Below are 15,000 nucleotides of genomic sequence, written 5' to 3'. Positions count from 1 at the left end.
AGCTAAAGTGATGCTTCAGGTTAAGAACAGTTTCAGGTTAAGAACGGACCTCCGGAACGAATTAAGTTCTTAACCCGAGGTGCCACTGTATACAATTCCCAGAGCTTGCCCCAATCACACACACACATATAAATTCTCACAAACAGCACAAAGGTGGGATAGAAGGCACTTTTTAATTTTGACATGTTTCATCTTCTCAACGCAGGAGATTCTCTGGCGGCCAGTGCAGCCGAGTAACTCCTTGCGGGCTGAAGCCTTGCCGCCTTGCCAGAATCCCTTCAGAGCACCACGGTCCTGAGTGGGCTGCTTCCCAAGGTCTCGCCAGACGGCACAATGGAGCACTCGGAGGCTTCATCTACGCTGCCACAGCAGGACCAGTGAGGGGCGCCAGGGTGGCCCTTGTGCCCATGACCACAGCCCTGATAGCCACCTGCCCATTGGAAAAGAAACTGTTTTACTAGAAATGCTCTCCAAGTAAGCTCGCCATTTCCTGCACTTTGGGCAGCGGATCTCCACAGGTGTGGCGTGCTGCACGCTGGCATGGCAGAAGAGGATGGCAAGTGTGGCAGGAAGATTCAAGGGCAATTAGAAAAGAAAAAGGCTTCTTTCTGCTGGTGGGGAGATGAGAATTTGTTTGTCTCAAACTAGACTTAATATAAGTCTCTCACTGAGCTCGTCTGCATGCTGAGGCAGGCAAACTCCGGCCCTCCAGATGTTTCGGACTACAATTCCCATCATCCCTAGCTAACAGGACCAGTGATCAGGGATGATGGGAATTGTAGGCACATAGTAAGAGGATTGTTTATAATTATATTTTGGGAATGATTCAAGTTCTTCTTTAGCTGCGTTGTTTTTACTTTCTGGGTGTCCAATAAAGTTGCTGTGCTCTATATCACAAACCAAACACTGCTTGGAGCTGTTTCTCTCCCCCCCCCCCCCCCAATGTATTTCTTATCAATAAAATATTTGATGTGGTGCAATAATTTTTTATTCAGAAAGTGTGACCCGGAGGAAAAAGTTTGAGAACCACTGACCTTAGGTCATTTATCAGCAGAGGAGATAAGACTACATTCAACCTTGTACAAAGATGGACATAAAGCAGGAAACAAACAAACAAATTATGTTCCAGGTTATGAATGTAAAAATAGCTTTTGCCTTCCATCTACCAGCTTGGATGTCTGTTTTATAATGACGGTGGCTGGACTCTTTCATCTGTGCTATTACACTTATGGCCATTTTGCTGGAGACATTTTTGCATCCTGTGTAGGGAGGTGGCTAACGGGCTGAGGTGCAACTCAGGAATCCCTAATTCGAGTGCCACTGTTGTTTTCAACCTGCTAAAGTAAGCCACTCTGTCAGCATAAACAAGACCAACCTAGCTCCTGCACATGTCAAGTGTTTGAAACACTCCAAAGGCTATTTGATCCTGACATGCTTCCTCAGGAGTAAAGGTAAAGGGGACCCCTGACCATTAGGTCCAGTCGTGGCTGACTCTGGGGTTGCGGCGCTCATCTCGCTTTACTGGCCGAGGGAGCTGGCGTACAGCTTCCGGGTCATGTGGCCAGCATGACTAAACCACTTCTGGCAAACCAGAGCAGCACACAGAAATACCATTTACCTTCCCGCTGGAGCAGTACCTATTTATCTACTTGCACTTTGACGTGCTTTCGAACTGGTAGGTTGGCAGGAGCAGGGACCGAGCGATGGGAGCTCACTCCGTCACGGGGATTCGCACCGCCGACCTTCTGATCAGCAAGCCTTAGGCTCTGTGGTTTAACCCACAGCGCCACCTGTGTCCCTTTCCTTAGGAGTAAACCCCAGTAAACACAGTGGAACTTCTGAGTACACACAGACAGGATTGCATTGTAAAAATTATTCTCGGACAAGACGGATGAATTGAAATAAATTATATAGCCTTTGTCTGCATGATAATTTTAATTTCTGCGATGTGAAAAGCCTGGTGGCTGTACAAATCGAATAAGCCCCATTTCTGAAGACCCATGGTTCCCAACATGGGGCACATGCCCCACAGGGGGGCAATTTGATTTTTACGGCAGGCAATTTGAGAATGAGTTATTAACAGTGAATGGCCTTTTAGGCTTCCTCCATGTGAATAGGAGTTCACTTTTTGAATAGTAAGAATTATATATTATTGGGCGGGGGGGGCGGCACCAGGATTTTAGAGATGCTTAGGTGGGGCATGTCCAAAAAAAGGTTGGGAACCACTGCTGTAGACCGTTAAAAGATCCCTGGAGAGAGAGGGGGGGAGTGACAAGTGTGTCTGACCCAGCAGCTTATGGGAAAGGGGTGACTTACCAGGCATGACTCCTGCACAAGCGCATTGAGCACCCTTCTGCCCCCCACTAGAGCAGAACGTGCAGCAGTGGAAGACGCCTCGGTGGGGGCGGAACTTGTTCTTTACAATCATGGTGAAGGGGGAGCCCTGCAGAGAACAAGTTGCCAAAGGGACAGATTTGCATGTCATAGGTAAAGGGACCCCTGGCCATTAGGTCCAGTCGTGGCCAACTCTGGGGTTGTGGCGCTCATCTCGCTGTATTGGCCGAGGGAGCCGGTGTACAGCTTCTGGGTCATGTGACCAGCATGACTCAGCCGCTTCTGGCGAACCAGAGCAGCGCACAGAAACACCATTTACCTTCCCGCCAGAGTGGTACCTATTTATCTACTTGCACTTTGATGTGCTTTCAAACTGCTAGGTTGGCAGGAGCAGGGACCGAGCAACGGGAGATCACCCCGTCGCGGGGATTAGAACCGCCGACCTTCTGATCGGCAAGTCCTAGGCTCAGTGGTTTAACCCACAGCGCCACCTGCGCCGCTATGCACGTCATACTAGAGGATAATATGACATCAAAGGTTGCAGCAGCAGGAGGTGTTATTACAGGCCTTACACTTACTTTGAGTGGGGAAAGGGCTAGCAATCATTTTCTGAAACAGTAAAACAACTATATTATTATTATAGAATCATAGAGTTGGAAGAGACCACAAGGGCCATCGAGTCCAACCCCCTGCCAAGCAGGAAACACCATCAGAGCACTCCTGACATATGGTTGTCAAGCCTCTGCTTAAAGACCTCCAAAGAAGGAGACTCCACCACACTCCTGGGCAGCAAATTCCACTGTCGAACAGCTCTTACTGTCAGGAAGTTCTTCCTAATGTTTAGGTGGAATCTTCTTTCTTGTAGTTTGGAACCATTGCTCCGTGTCCGCTTCTCTGGAGCAGCAGAAAACAACCTTTCTCCCTCCTCTATGTGACATCCTTTTATATATTTGAACATGGCTATCATATCACCCCTTAACCTTCTCTTCTCCAGGCTAAACATGCCCAGCTCCCTTAGCCGTTCCTCATAAGGCATCGTTTCCAGGCCTTTGACCATTTTGGTTGCCCTCCTCTGGACACGTTCCAGTTTGTCAGTGTCCTTCTTGAACTGTGGTGCCCAGAACTGGACACAGTACTCCAGGTGAGGTCTGACCAGAGCAGAATACAGTGGCACTATTACTTCCCTTGATCTAGATGCAATACTCCTATTGATGCAGCCCAGAATTGCATTGGCTTTTTTAGCTGCCGCGTCACACTATTGGCTCATGTCAAGTTTGTGGTCAACCAAGACTCCTAGATCCTTTTCACATGTACTGCTCTCAAGCCAGGTGTCACCCATCTTGTATTTGTGCCTCTCATTTTTTTTGCCCAAGTGCAATACTTTACATTTCTCCCTGTTAAAATTCATCTTATTTGTTTTGGCCCAGTTCTCTAATCTGTCAAGGTCGTTTTGAAGTGTGATCCTGTCCTCTGGGGTGTTAGCCACCCATCCCAGTTTGGTGTCATCTGCAAATTTATTATGCCACCCATCTGACTGTGTTTGCCCCAGCTACTCTGGGTGGCTTCCAACAAATTAAAACACAGTACAAATTAAAACACAAACTTCCCTATGCAGGGCTGCCTTCAGATGTCTTCTAAAAGTCAGATAGTGGTTTATTTCCTTGACATCTGACAGAGGGCGTTCCACAGAGTGGATGCCACTACTGAGAAGGCCCTCTGCCTAGAGTAATGTTTACCAGTCTTAAATACAGTGGAACCTTGGTTGTCGAACGTAACCTGTTCTGGAAGACCATTCGACTTCCGAAACGTTTGACAACTGAGGAGCAACGGGCGGGCGGCAAACTCAGTTGAGAAATGTGCCTCGGAAGCCGTTCGGCTTCCAAAGCCTGTTCAAAAACGGAAGCAATTACTTCCAGGTTTTCAGCGTTCAAAAACCAGAACGTTCAGCTTCCGAGTCACTCGAAAACCAAGGTTCCACTGTATATGTGTATAATGCCTGCAGGGTCATAGTCCTTTGGACACAATCACACTTACTATGTATTTATTAAAGTGTTTGTATAAATTATGCTGATGAGTTGCGTCCAAAAGCTGGTATGTACCCTCTGGGCCAACTTATGTTGTTGTGGTTCTCTGACAATCAAACTTGTCAACATTTTCCCCATGTATTCTTTCTTCATGTCTTTAGATGTTTCCAAAGGCCTTAAACCAATGAAAATGGAGGGAACATGTTCTGTCCCCCTAAAGTCCAGTGGATTCACCTAAGGCAGTGATACTCAAAGCCAGGTTCAAGGAAGAAGTATCTTGACTCAAGCCAACTGAGGCTCTGAGAAGCCTCCTCAGCCATTCCTATCCCTGGGCAAGCGCTGAGTTCAGAAGTGCCTTAAGCTCCGATTCTAACTCCTCTCTCCTATCTCTCCTTTTCTGCTCTTGCCATAGGTCTGCCCATTTTGGGTTAACTCTCCAAAATCAGCCACACCCACAAAAGCTAGCAGAAAGTGTTACCTGTACATGTTGACCTCTGACAAAGACGCAGACCTTGTACTTGCCCGGTTCCTCAGGGATGTAAGAAATATGATATGTCCCATCTTGGTTGTCAGTTACGCTGGCCTTGATGACACTGGATTTAAGACAGAGAGGAAAGAAAAATAATTGCTAGGCATGCAAAAAAAGGGAAGACATTTGTATAGACTTTGATCCAGTGAGTGATGAAGTTGATGATTATTTTAAGAGGTCTCAAGTAGCGAGTTGCTTAATAGAACTGAGGATATCCCACAACTGGTATTTTTGAACCACTAATGAACTTCTTTCCAACTTCAGGACCTGAAGAGTCAATCTGGATGTCATGGTGATAGACCTGTGTGTCAGAATCAGGTCACTGCTGTAAAGACTGGATTTGAACTCTACTACTGGTGACTAGAGGGACGCGGGTGGTGCTGTGGGTTAAACCACAGAGCCTAGGGCTTGCTGATCAGAAGGTCGGTGGTTCTAATCCCCGCGACGGGGTGATCTCCCGTTGCTCGGTCCCTGCTCCTGCCAACCTAGCAGTTTGAAAGCACATCAAAGTGCAAGTAGATAAATAGGTACCACTCTGGCAGGAAGGTAAACGGCGCTTCCATGCGCTGCTCTGGTTTCGCCAGAAGCGGCTTAGTCCTGCTGGCCACATGACCCGGAAGCTGTACACCGGCTCCCTCAGCCACTAAAGCGAGATGAGCACCGCAACCCCAGAGTCGGCCACAGCTGGACCTAATGGTTAGGGGTCCCCTTTACCTTTACTGGTGACTGGGGAACATTCTTCCCATCACTAGACAAATCTCCACACCTGTTTTCTTCAAGATAAAGAAGTAGTCAATGCTATGAGAAAGCCAGTTGAGGAAAGGCTGTTTTGGGTGGGGAAAAACAACAACACTACAGTGGTCCCTTGGTTCTCAAACTTAATCTGTTCTGGAAGTCCATTCCAAAACCAAAGTGTTCCAAAACCAAGGCACGCTTTCCCATAGAAAGGAATGCAAAACAGATTAATCCATTCCAGACTTTTGAAAACAACCCCTAAAACAGCAATTTAACATGAAATTTTATTATCTAATGAGACCATGGATCCATAAAATGAAATCAATCATCAATGTACTATACTATAAATTAAATAAGACTGTATTGTAGATGATAATTATGATAATTATCCACACAGTCACAAAAACAAATTAACCGAAAAAGCCTCAAAAACAAAAATGCAAAATAAATAGCAAAAACAAAAGCGCAAAACTTAATCCATTCCGGAAGTCCATTTGACTTCTGAAATGTTCAAAAACCAAGGCGCAGCTTCTGATTGGTGCAGGTGCCCTGAAAACAATAGCTGACAGCTGCATCGGACATTCAGCTTCCAAAAAACATTCGAAAACCAGAACACTTACTTCTGGGTTTTCGGTGTTTGAGTACCAAAGCATTTGAGAACCAAGGTACCACTGTACCAGGAAAGGATTCAGTGCTCCTTTCCTATCTGCCCTGGGTGAATATTTTAACCAAGTCCCCTGTCCCCACTACTGATTTACAGGAATTTGGCACCCTGTGTTAGTCTGGACAAAGGAGTACTTATTGTTGCTTCTCTATGCATGTCAAAGCATAAGATTCCTTCTTCAGGAACTTTAAATGACTGCAAATTCCTTAGACACAAAAACACTGCTCTGTAAACCTGAACTCAGAAACCAGATTTGAACAAGCTGTGAAACAACAAGTTTTCTTTTTGCATATCTGCAATGAATTACCCTACTGGAATGTTAAACACATTTAGAATCCAGCTCATTAAAGGCATGGCATGCTTAGGAATTAATAGACTGAAGAATAAAATATAAAGAAACTCCAGAGTCCAGCAAATTTGATATAATCTTAGGGGCTTTTTAAATACACTAGAGGAACACTTTATACTTCTGAATAGATGGGAACTTTTGTATTTGGGCCACAGTGCTCTGAAAACCTTTATAACCTCTTGTCGTTGTACCAAAAGGTCTGATGGACCGATTTGGATACTTTGGTTGAAAGATGTGATAGAAATAGATTGAATTGATGAAAGCCTTAAATCAGTAAGTCTCACAATGGAGTGTTTCCATCAGAAACTGGACTTGCTAAATTAATCCAATTTTAAGTTTGTCATCCAGCAATTTGAGACTCAGGGAGCCGCTCATCACAGCCAGCTCACCTCAACCCATGGCAATGCGTAGGACTGGTTTACTCACATGAGCAGCTACTATCAGAGGGCGACTCACGGAAGGAGGCAAACTTGCCTGCCACCAGCAAAGATTCCTTTTGGAAAGACAGAAGGAAAATGCCTAATATCTATTAATTAGGAGTCTTTATGCATTTCCTACTAATTTAACGTATTTTTAATCTTTGCTGGAAGCCGCCCAAAGTGGCTGGGGAAACCCAGCCAGATGGGCTGGGTATAAATAATAAATTTATTATTATTATTATTATTATTATTATTATTATTATTATTATTATTATCATTATTATTATCATTATTATTATCCAGGATCTTGAGGCAGTTTACAACATATTTAAAGTGAAATAAAATAGGCAAGAGAGGCTAAAATGGGGAAAGGCAGTGCTTTTTTTCTGGGGGGACGCATACCCCTAAACATTTTGTGAATATAAGTTTGGCCTCATTGAGGGGCAGTATTTCAATATGAGAAGGAAAAGGAGAGTGCCCCTAAACATTTTTTTTTAGAAAAAAAGCACTGGGCAAAGGCATATATACATATCTCATCTTTCTAGTTTTCAGGTGTTCCAGTTGCCACTATGCAACTGAATATCTGGACCTACTACAAACACCAGATGCAAGTCACTCCTCATTGGCTGATGCTCATGTCTTCCCGTCTATTCACTATTCAAGTGCCTGTATACTCCTAAATTAACTCAGGCTGCCGCTAATCCACATGCATCCCTTCACCTGGGCTCTCAGGTACGAGTCTTCCGCCACTGTTCTGATTCTGGCAATTCACCTCCTTACCCTTTTCGTGCTCATGAATGTGCTTGCGGAGGAGGGACTCTTAAAAGGAAACGTGAAAGAGACCAAAACGGACAACACTTTGCAGAATAGCTACCAACCAATCCTTCCTGTCTTTATGGAAAATGGACACCCGGACGGGCTCCCCTCCTCTGTCCATCTGCTCATCAGAAGCGTCCTTGCAGACCAGAGTGAAGCCGGCTGGCTCGTTCTGATGAGTGCTGCCGAAATCTGGAAAAGCAGAGCAGAGGAATTGGGAAGAAAATGTGAAGAGCCTTGTCTTCCTGTTATGTACTCAGTTGAATAGGACCCAAAATGCAGCAGTCTGATTGGTCCCAGAACAATAGGATCCAAAATGCAGCAGTCTGATTGGTCCTAGAACAATAGGATTCAGAATGCAGCAGTCTGATTGGTCCTAGAACAATGCAACAGTATGATTGGTCTGCAGGAGCCAGCCAATCCAGCTCCAGATGGAATTGAATCCACAACCTGATTGGCCTACAGGAGAATTCTGGAATTAGCCAATCACGTGCAGCCCATTGTGTAAATAATGTATATAAAGCAGATACTTTGGGGAAACTTTCATTCCTCCTCACCACTATCAGCTGAATAAAGAGCATGAAATCCACTCTCGACTGAGTATATTTCACCTCCCTTAAATGACTCTGCCCTTTCTTCCTCACTACTGTCCAAGGCTTCTGGCACTGAACTTCAGGTGTTGTTCTCTGTATGCAAAACATGCTCTCTGCCACTGAGCTACAATCCTGCATTTAAACAGATGTGTGTAAAGACATTCTCAGGTTAGAGATCTTCTGAAACAATAATGGGACACTAGCACTGCCCAAGGCATGCTGGAGAACAGCAACAGCTGACAAAAGATAAATATAATATTTTACAAGGACAGGAAGAAACACTATGGATAGAATAATTGCCATACACAGGAAGGAGAGAGTTTGAATGCTTCAGCTGTAAGCGTAGAAATCATTCAATGTGTCAATACATCAAACCTTTTATTGGCTTAACATACAAACATCCAAAACAAATCAATACAGAATTACCACTTCCCCAGTGGCACAAAACATTTGCTAAATAAAAAGAAAAAAGGAGGCAGAGCTGTCTATCGTCACATATCTTCGTCTCCAGGGAGATCAGACGTCTGCAGTGTATTTTGACGACAAAAAACCAAACAGAGATATTTAGCTACAAATGGAAGTCACTAAAACTGCAGCTGTGATATATGGGATTGGGATTTGGACTGGAGCATGACTGAAAGTTATAAGATCTTGGAACGTAGAAATAAAGAAAATCGTCAGACCATTAATTCTAGCATACCGGGGGGGGGGGGACCTAACTTGTATAACTTGGCATCTCAATGATTGGCATTATTAATTGTATTATAATTTGGCCTTGTTATAATGAGGCTGTTATTGGATTGTTGTAATTGAAAACTAATAAAAATTATTATTAAAAAAAGAAAGACATTCTCAGGTTAACAGCCTCCCTACAGTGGCAGTGGTAGCCACCAGTTAAAGGTAAAGGGACCCCTGACCATTAGGTCTAGTCATGACCAACTCTGGGGTTGTGGCGCTCATCTCGCTTTACTGGCCAAGGGAGCTGGCGTACAGCTTCCAGGTCATGTGGCCAGCATGACTAAGCCGCTTCTGGTGAACCAGAGCAGCGCATGGAAACGCCGTTTACCTTCCCGCCAGAGTGGTACCTATTTATCTACTTGCACTTTGACGTGTTTTCGAACTGCTAGGTTGGCAGGAGCAGGGACCGAGCAACGGGAGCTCACCCCGTCATTGTGGGGATTCGAACCGCCGACCTTCCGATCGGCAAGCCCTAGGCTCTGTGGTTTAACTCACAGTGCCACCAACGTCCCAAGCCACCAGTTAGGATGTCTTTAAAAGAGGATTAGACAAATTCATGGAGGAAAGCACTATTGATGGCTACTAGCCACGATGGCTGTGCTCTGCTCCACAACTGGATGTGGAGCATCTTATGATGTTTTTCTGCTGCTACAAACCACCCCCTTACCTGCTCCTTGCAGGACACACTTGGCTGGATGAGCTGCTTTGTTGAGAACAGCCCCAAAGATTTCGTAGCCATGGTATACGCCGGCCTTCTTTTGAGGAGAGAAGTGGATTCTGTCGTCCGCAAGGGGGTGAATATTGCAGTCCACGCTGGTTAGTTTGCTCAGCCGGTTCTCCACCACTCCTTTGGTAAGGAGGATCTCAAGGTCCGAGCCGTTGGTGAGCAGGTGCTCAGTGAATTCCACTCCTGTCTGCATATCCAGGAGCAGCTGGAGCAGCTGGGCTTTCTGCAAATGCAACAGGCTCTCCCTTTGGACCTTCAGTTCGTTCAGAAACTTGAGCAGCCGGTCTCGGTGCTCTTCGACGGCTTTCACGTAGCCGTCTGCAAAAGCGCAGATCTCTCGCGCCACGGCTTCCACGTGGGTGCTGAGGGCACCGCCCACCTCTTCAATACGGCTGAGCGCGCCTTCCAGAGTCCTCATATTCAGCTGAGTGATCTTCAAGAGCTCCCGAATGGAGTCTCCGTGCTTGTGGATAACGTTGCTGGTGAAATTGTAGGGATGCTGCCGGTGTGAACCCACCACACATTCCTGGCACACAGACATGTCGCACTGCTCACAGAAGAGCGTCAGCTCCTCTGAAGGGTGCAAAAGGCACGGGATGGGCTTCTCAATGTGGGTGTAGCCCTTCAAGTCCTGCAGCTCCACCACAGGGTGGGCAGCGGTTTTCTTCTGCCGCCTAGAAGAGTAAGGCGCAAAGTTCAGCCGTCTATGCATCCCAGAAAACAACATCCGCAAAGCACAAGAAAACCATTCCTACTCACACACACTGGGACAGTAATCCTGATTACTGTTTTGGGGGGCAGGGGGCGAGCAGCTGTGGAGGACCCCCTGGTCCTGAGTGGGGTAACTGTGCCCCTGAAGGACCAGGTGTGCAGCCTGGGAGTCATTCTGGACTCACAGTTGTCCATGGAGGCACAGGTCAATTCTGTGTCCAGGGAAGCTGTTTATCAGCTCCACCTGGTATGCAGGATGAGACCCTCCCTGCCCGCAGACTGTCTTGCCAGAGTGGTGCATGCTCTGGTTATCTATCACTTGGACTACTGCAATGCGCTCTACATGGGGCTACCTTTGAAGGTGACTTGGGAAGTACAACTAATCCAGAATGCGGCAGCTAGACTGGTGACTGGGAGCGGCCGCCAAGACCATATAACACCGGTCTTGAAAGACCTACATTGGCTCTCAGTACGTTTCCGAGCACAATTCAAAGTGTTGGTGCTGATCTTTAAAGCCTTAAACTGCATCTGCAGTATAAAAGAAAAAAAGATACTACAGTGGTACCTCGGGTTAAGTACTTAATTCGTTCCGGAGGTCCGTTCTTAACCTGAAACTGTTCTTAACCTGAAGCACCACTTTAGCTAATGGGGCCTCCTGCTGCCGCCACCGCACGATTTCTGTTCTCATCCTGAAGCAAAGTTCTTAACCCAAAGTACTAATTCTGGGTTAGCGGAGTCTGTAACCTGAAGCGTATGTAACCTGAAGCATAGGAACCCAAGGTACCACTGTATATCATTTTACCTGCAGGTGTGAAAGCAGCTGAAGTATCAAAATGGCAGGGAGCAAAGGGTCAGGCAGCCTCTACCCCACTTTCTGTAGCCTTTTCCCTGCCTTCCAATTCTGTTGTTCAGTTTAAAGGATAAAGGGGGGGGCTGCTCAAGTCTCCCGCATGTTATTAAGGATAAAGGGGGGGGCTGCTCAAGTCTCCCACATGTTATTAAGGATAAAGGGGGGCTGCTCAAGTCTCTCGCATGTTATTAAGGATAAAGGGGGGGCTGCTCAAGTCTCCTGCATGTTATTTAATGTGATTGTTAGATGGACATAAAAGGCAGGAAAGCACCACAAAATTATGTAGGGTAACTCTATAGCTCTGTCTGGGCACGACACACGTACTTGTGAGCTTGGCAGCAAAACTGGCAAAGGCAGACCCGGCAGGCCTGGCAGTGCTTCACAGCCTCTCCATCCACGCAAAGGTCACATGCCAAGCCAAGGCCTTCGCCCTGCAAGGTCTCCAACAGCACCTCTTTCAGAGCCATGTGATCGGTGGTCAAGTCTTTGATCCCTCCTGGTGGCAAATCTACCTCAGCATCACAGACGGGACAGAGGAGGCTGAGCAGCGGCGATGGCGGCTGCCGGCAGCTCTGGAGACAAGGCCCTTCTGAACTAGAGTCCGAATCTTCCCCTGGCAAGCCCAGGTCTGAAAAGGGCTCCAGCTGCTCTAGGCAAGCTGTGCAGAAGGTGTGTAAACAAGGCAGTATTTTAGGGGCAGAAAAGAGCTGAGCGCAAAGGGGGCACTTGCTTCTGGAACATTCCTTTGCCTCAGGAAGGGCTTTGCGCACGCTAGTCGGCTCCTCGTGTAACTCCTGAGTGTTAGACATCTCCTGGAAAACAAAGAACAACAACTTTTTAATAACAATTATTAGTACTCTTATTAGTATTATTTATTGTATATACCACCCTGTACCCGGGGGCCTCAGGGCGGTTCACAGAATAAAATCAAGATATAAAAACACAAAATAGATGATAAAAATAAAAAAACAACCACCCAATATTCCTATAATAATAGGAATTAATACACAATACGATCAGAAAATCATCATTGCTCTTTAAAAACAGGAGGAGGAAATACAAATAAATTATTCCCCAACCCTACAAAAGGAAGAAGCCTCAAAGTCCCAGGTTATTCCACTCTATTTACAGCAAGGCATGGCGCTGTGGGTTAAACCACAGAACCTAGGACTTGCCGATCAGAAGGTCGGCGGTTCGAATCCCCGCGACGGGGTGAGCTCCCATTCTTCCGTCTCAGCTCCTGCCAACCTAGCAGTTCGAAAGCACCTCAAAGTGCAAGTAGATAAATAGGTACCGCTCTGGCAGGAAGGTAAACAGCATTTCCATGCGCTGCTCTGGTTTGCCAGAAGCGGCTTAGTCATGCTGGCCACATGACCCGGAAGCTGTACGCTGGCTCCCTCGGCCAGTAAAGCGAGATGAGCACTGCAACCCCAGAGTCGGCCACAACTGGACCTCATGGTCAGGGGTCCCTTTACCTTTAGCTTTTATGCTTCACCCAAAATATTAATGAAAAAGCTGGCTTCAGGCACCAGGCCTGATGGCAGACCAACTGTCGTGTTACAAAGATGTCAGCAAACGTGACATGAACCCTGCCATATGGAAATCCCTTGCAGACAACCTCAGTGCCTGGAGACAGATAGTGAGATTGTGTATCCATAGCAGTGCCCAGAGGAGGAATGAGTGCTTGGGAGAAGCACAGAGAGAGAGAGAAATGCCATGTTGCGTCTGCCCCAGCTGCAACAAAACATGTCTCTCCCATATCCGTCTCTACAGCAACAGCAGATTCTATAACTCTCTAACAGTATTTGAACTGCTCCAGAAATGTTCTTGCTGCGCTAAGTTCATATTGGCGTATCTGTGCTCAGAATAAAGCTGGGTGTATGTCACGGTGTGTGTGTGTTATAATAATTCTGCAAATCTGAAGACAGCCTTGAACAAAACTACGGTAATTGCCCCCTTATGTCACAAGAGATTTGGTTACACTAGGAGTCAGAAAGGAACGAGTCTCTTATCCCAGAGGGAAAGACATGAGTTAGCTAAACTGTCTCTCACTTAGAATGGGCTCTAGCCCACAAATGCTCATGCCATACTGTCCTTAAGAAGCCACAAAGCGTTGTCTTTGACCATTTCATAAGCGCACAGAGCAGAATTTGCGAGCTGGCTTGTGCCACACTCCCTTTTCCCGGCCCTGTCTCCAACTGTGATCTGTCCTTTCAATTGCAGGAGACCCGAGGAGCACAGAGGACTCCATTCCTGACGCTGGACAAAGTCAGCGAGGGCCGATCCCCTCCTCAACCGCGGCAACGCAGGTCCGGCCCCTGCTTCCACCAACTCAGCGCCCTGCCCTCTCCCGGGGGGGGGGAGCGAATCAGCCCTTGGCTCCCCTCCTCTCCGCCCGAAATAGAGTGGCATTTCACTTCTCCCTCGCCCGTAAGCGAGCCATTTCGTTTCCACCGTTCCCCATTCCTTGGATGTCGCCAAGTGGCAGGAACAGATTCTCCAGGCGGAGTCTCTCTCCGCTTCGCTCCCCCCCTGGAGTTCTTCCTACACCCCCCTTACCTCCAAAAGTGGCGTGGGCTTCTCGGAGAGCTTTCAGGCCCGTCAGCTGCCTGTTTTCCTTTCCTTTCCTTTTCTTTCTTTCTTTCCTTCCTTGCTTCCCTATCCCTGGAAAGAGAAACCGTTCACTTGGTTACGCACGGAGCGCGCTGGGCTGGAGCAGCTGCTGCGCCCTGCTTTACGCACGGCGAGGCGCGCCTTGGCAACGCGATCTGGGGATCTCTGGAGATCTCTGGAGAATGTGGGAGAGGGTGGCGGCGCCAGCGGCGCAGCACTTGGCTGGCTGGGGAGGAAAACGGGGGCGGGGGCTGCGATTTAGTGGAGGGCTAAGGGCGAGAAGGCGCGTCGCCAGCAGTTTTCCGCTGGGGCGCATCAGGTTACACAAAGAGTGGGTGGGTGAAGCGAGGCTGAAGGGCTGGAACCTGCTTTCGGGAGCCTAATCTATCATACAATAATAATAATTAATAATAATAATAATAATAATAATAATAATACCCTGCCCATCTGGTCAGGCCTCCCCAGCCATTCAGAGCGGCTTCCAACAAGGTATTAAAAACAGGATAAAAGATCAAACATTAAAAACTTCCCTAAACATGACTGCCTTCAGATGTCTTCTAAAAGTCAGATACAGTGGCACCTCGGGTTAAGTACTTAATTCGTTCTGGAGGTCCGTTCTTAACCCAAAACTGTTCTTAACCTGAAGCACCACTTTAGCTAATGGGGCCTCCTGCTGCTGCTGGAGCACGATTTCTGTTCTCATCATGAAGCAAAGTTCTTAACCCGAGGTACTATTTCTGGGTTAGTGGTACCACTGTACTGTAGTTGTTTATTTCCTTGACATCTGATGGGAGCGCGTTCTACAGGGCAGGTGCCACTACCGAGAAGGCCCTCTGCCTGGTTCCTGTAACCTCACTTTTCGCAGGGAGGGAACCGCCAGAAGGCCCTCAGAGCTGGA

At 47.0% G+C, this 15,000-nt stretch overlaps 1 protein-coding gene and 1 long non-coding RNA gene across 2 annotated transcripts in view; both read right to left on the bottom strand.

Annotated features, from left to right (window-relative positions):
* Nucleotides 1-12,785, bottom strand: part of LOC307206908 — a 61,044-nt gene extending 48,259 nt beyond the window's left edge. The window contains exon 1 of the long non-coding RNA XR_013834524.1: nucleotides 12,661-12,785. This is a non-coding gene — a long non-coding RNA (uncharacterized lncRNA). The remainder of the gene's footprint in view (nucleotides 1-12,660) is intronic.
* TRIM45 (tripartite motif containing 45) lies at nucleotides 155-14,326 on the bottom strand. The gene is made up of 7 exons (XM_079960281.1): nucleotides 14,049-14,326; nucleotides 11,814-12,301; nucleotides 9,869-10,602; nucleotides 7,933-8,062; nucleotides 4,837-4,951; nucleotides 2,317-2,443; nucleotides 155-430 (listed from the first exon to the last, which is right to left on the bottom strand). The coding sequence occupies exons 2-7, from the start codon at nucleotides 12,296-12,298 to the stop codon at nucleotides 279-281; spliced, it is 1,743 nt and encodes a 580-aa protein (XP_079816407.1). The 5' UTR covers nucleotides 12,299-12,301; nucleotides 14,049-14,326; the 3' UTR covers nucleotides 155-278.
* Nucleotides 14,327-15,000: the final 674 nt, after the last annotated feature.

The sequence above is a fragment of the Podarcis cretensis genome (genome assembly GCF_951804945.1).
Source record: "Podarcis cretensis genome assembly, chromosome: 17".
Lineage (NCBI taxonomy): Eukaryota > Metazoa > Chordata > Lepidosauria > Squamata > Lacertidae > Podarcis > Podarcis cretensis.
The sequence above is the reverse complement of the archived record's forward strand: the minus strand, read 5'-3'. Positions and strand labels throughout refer to the sequence as shown.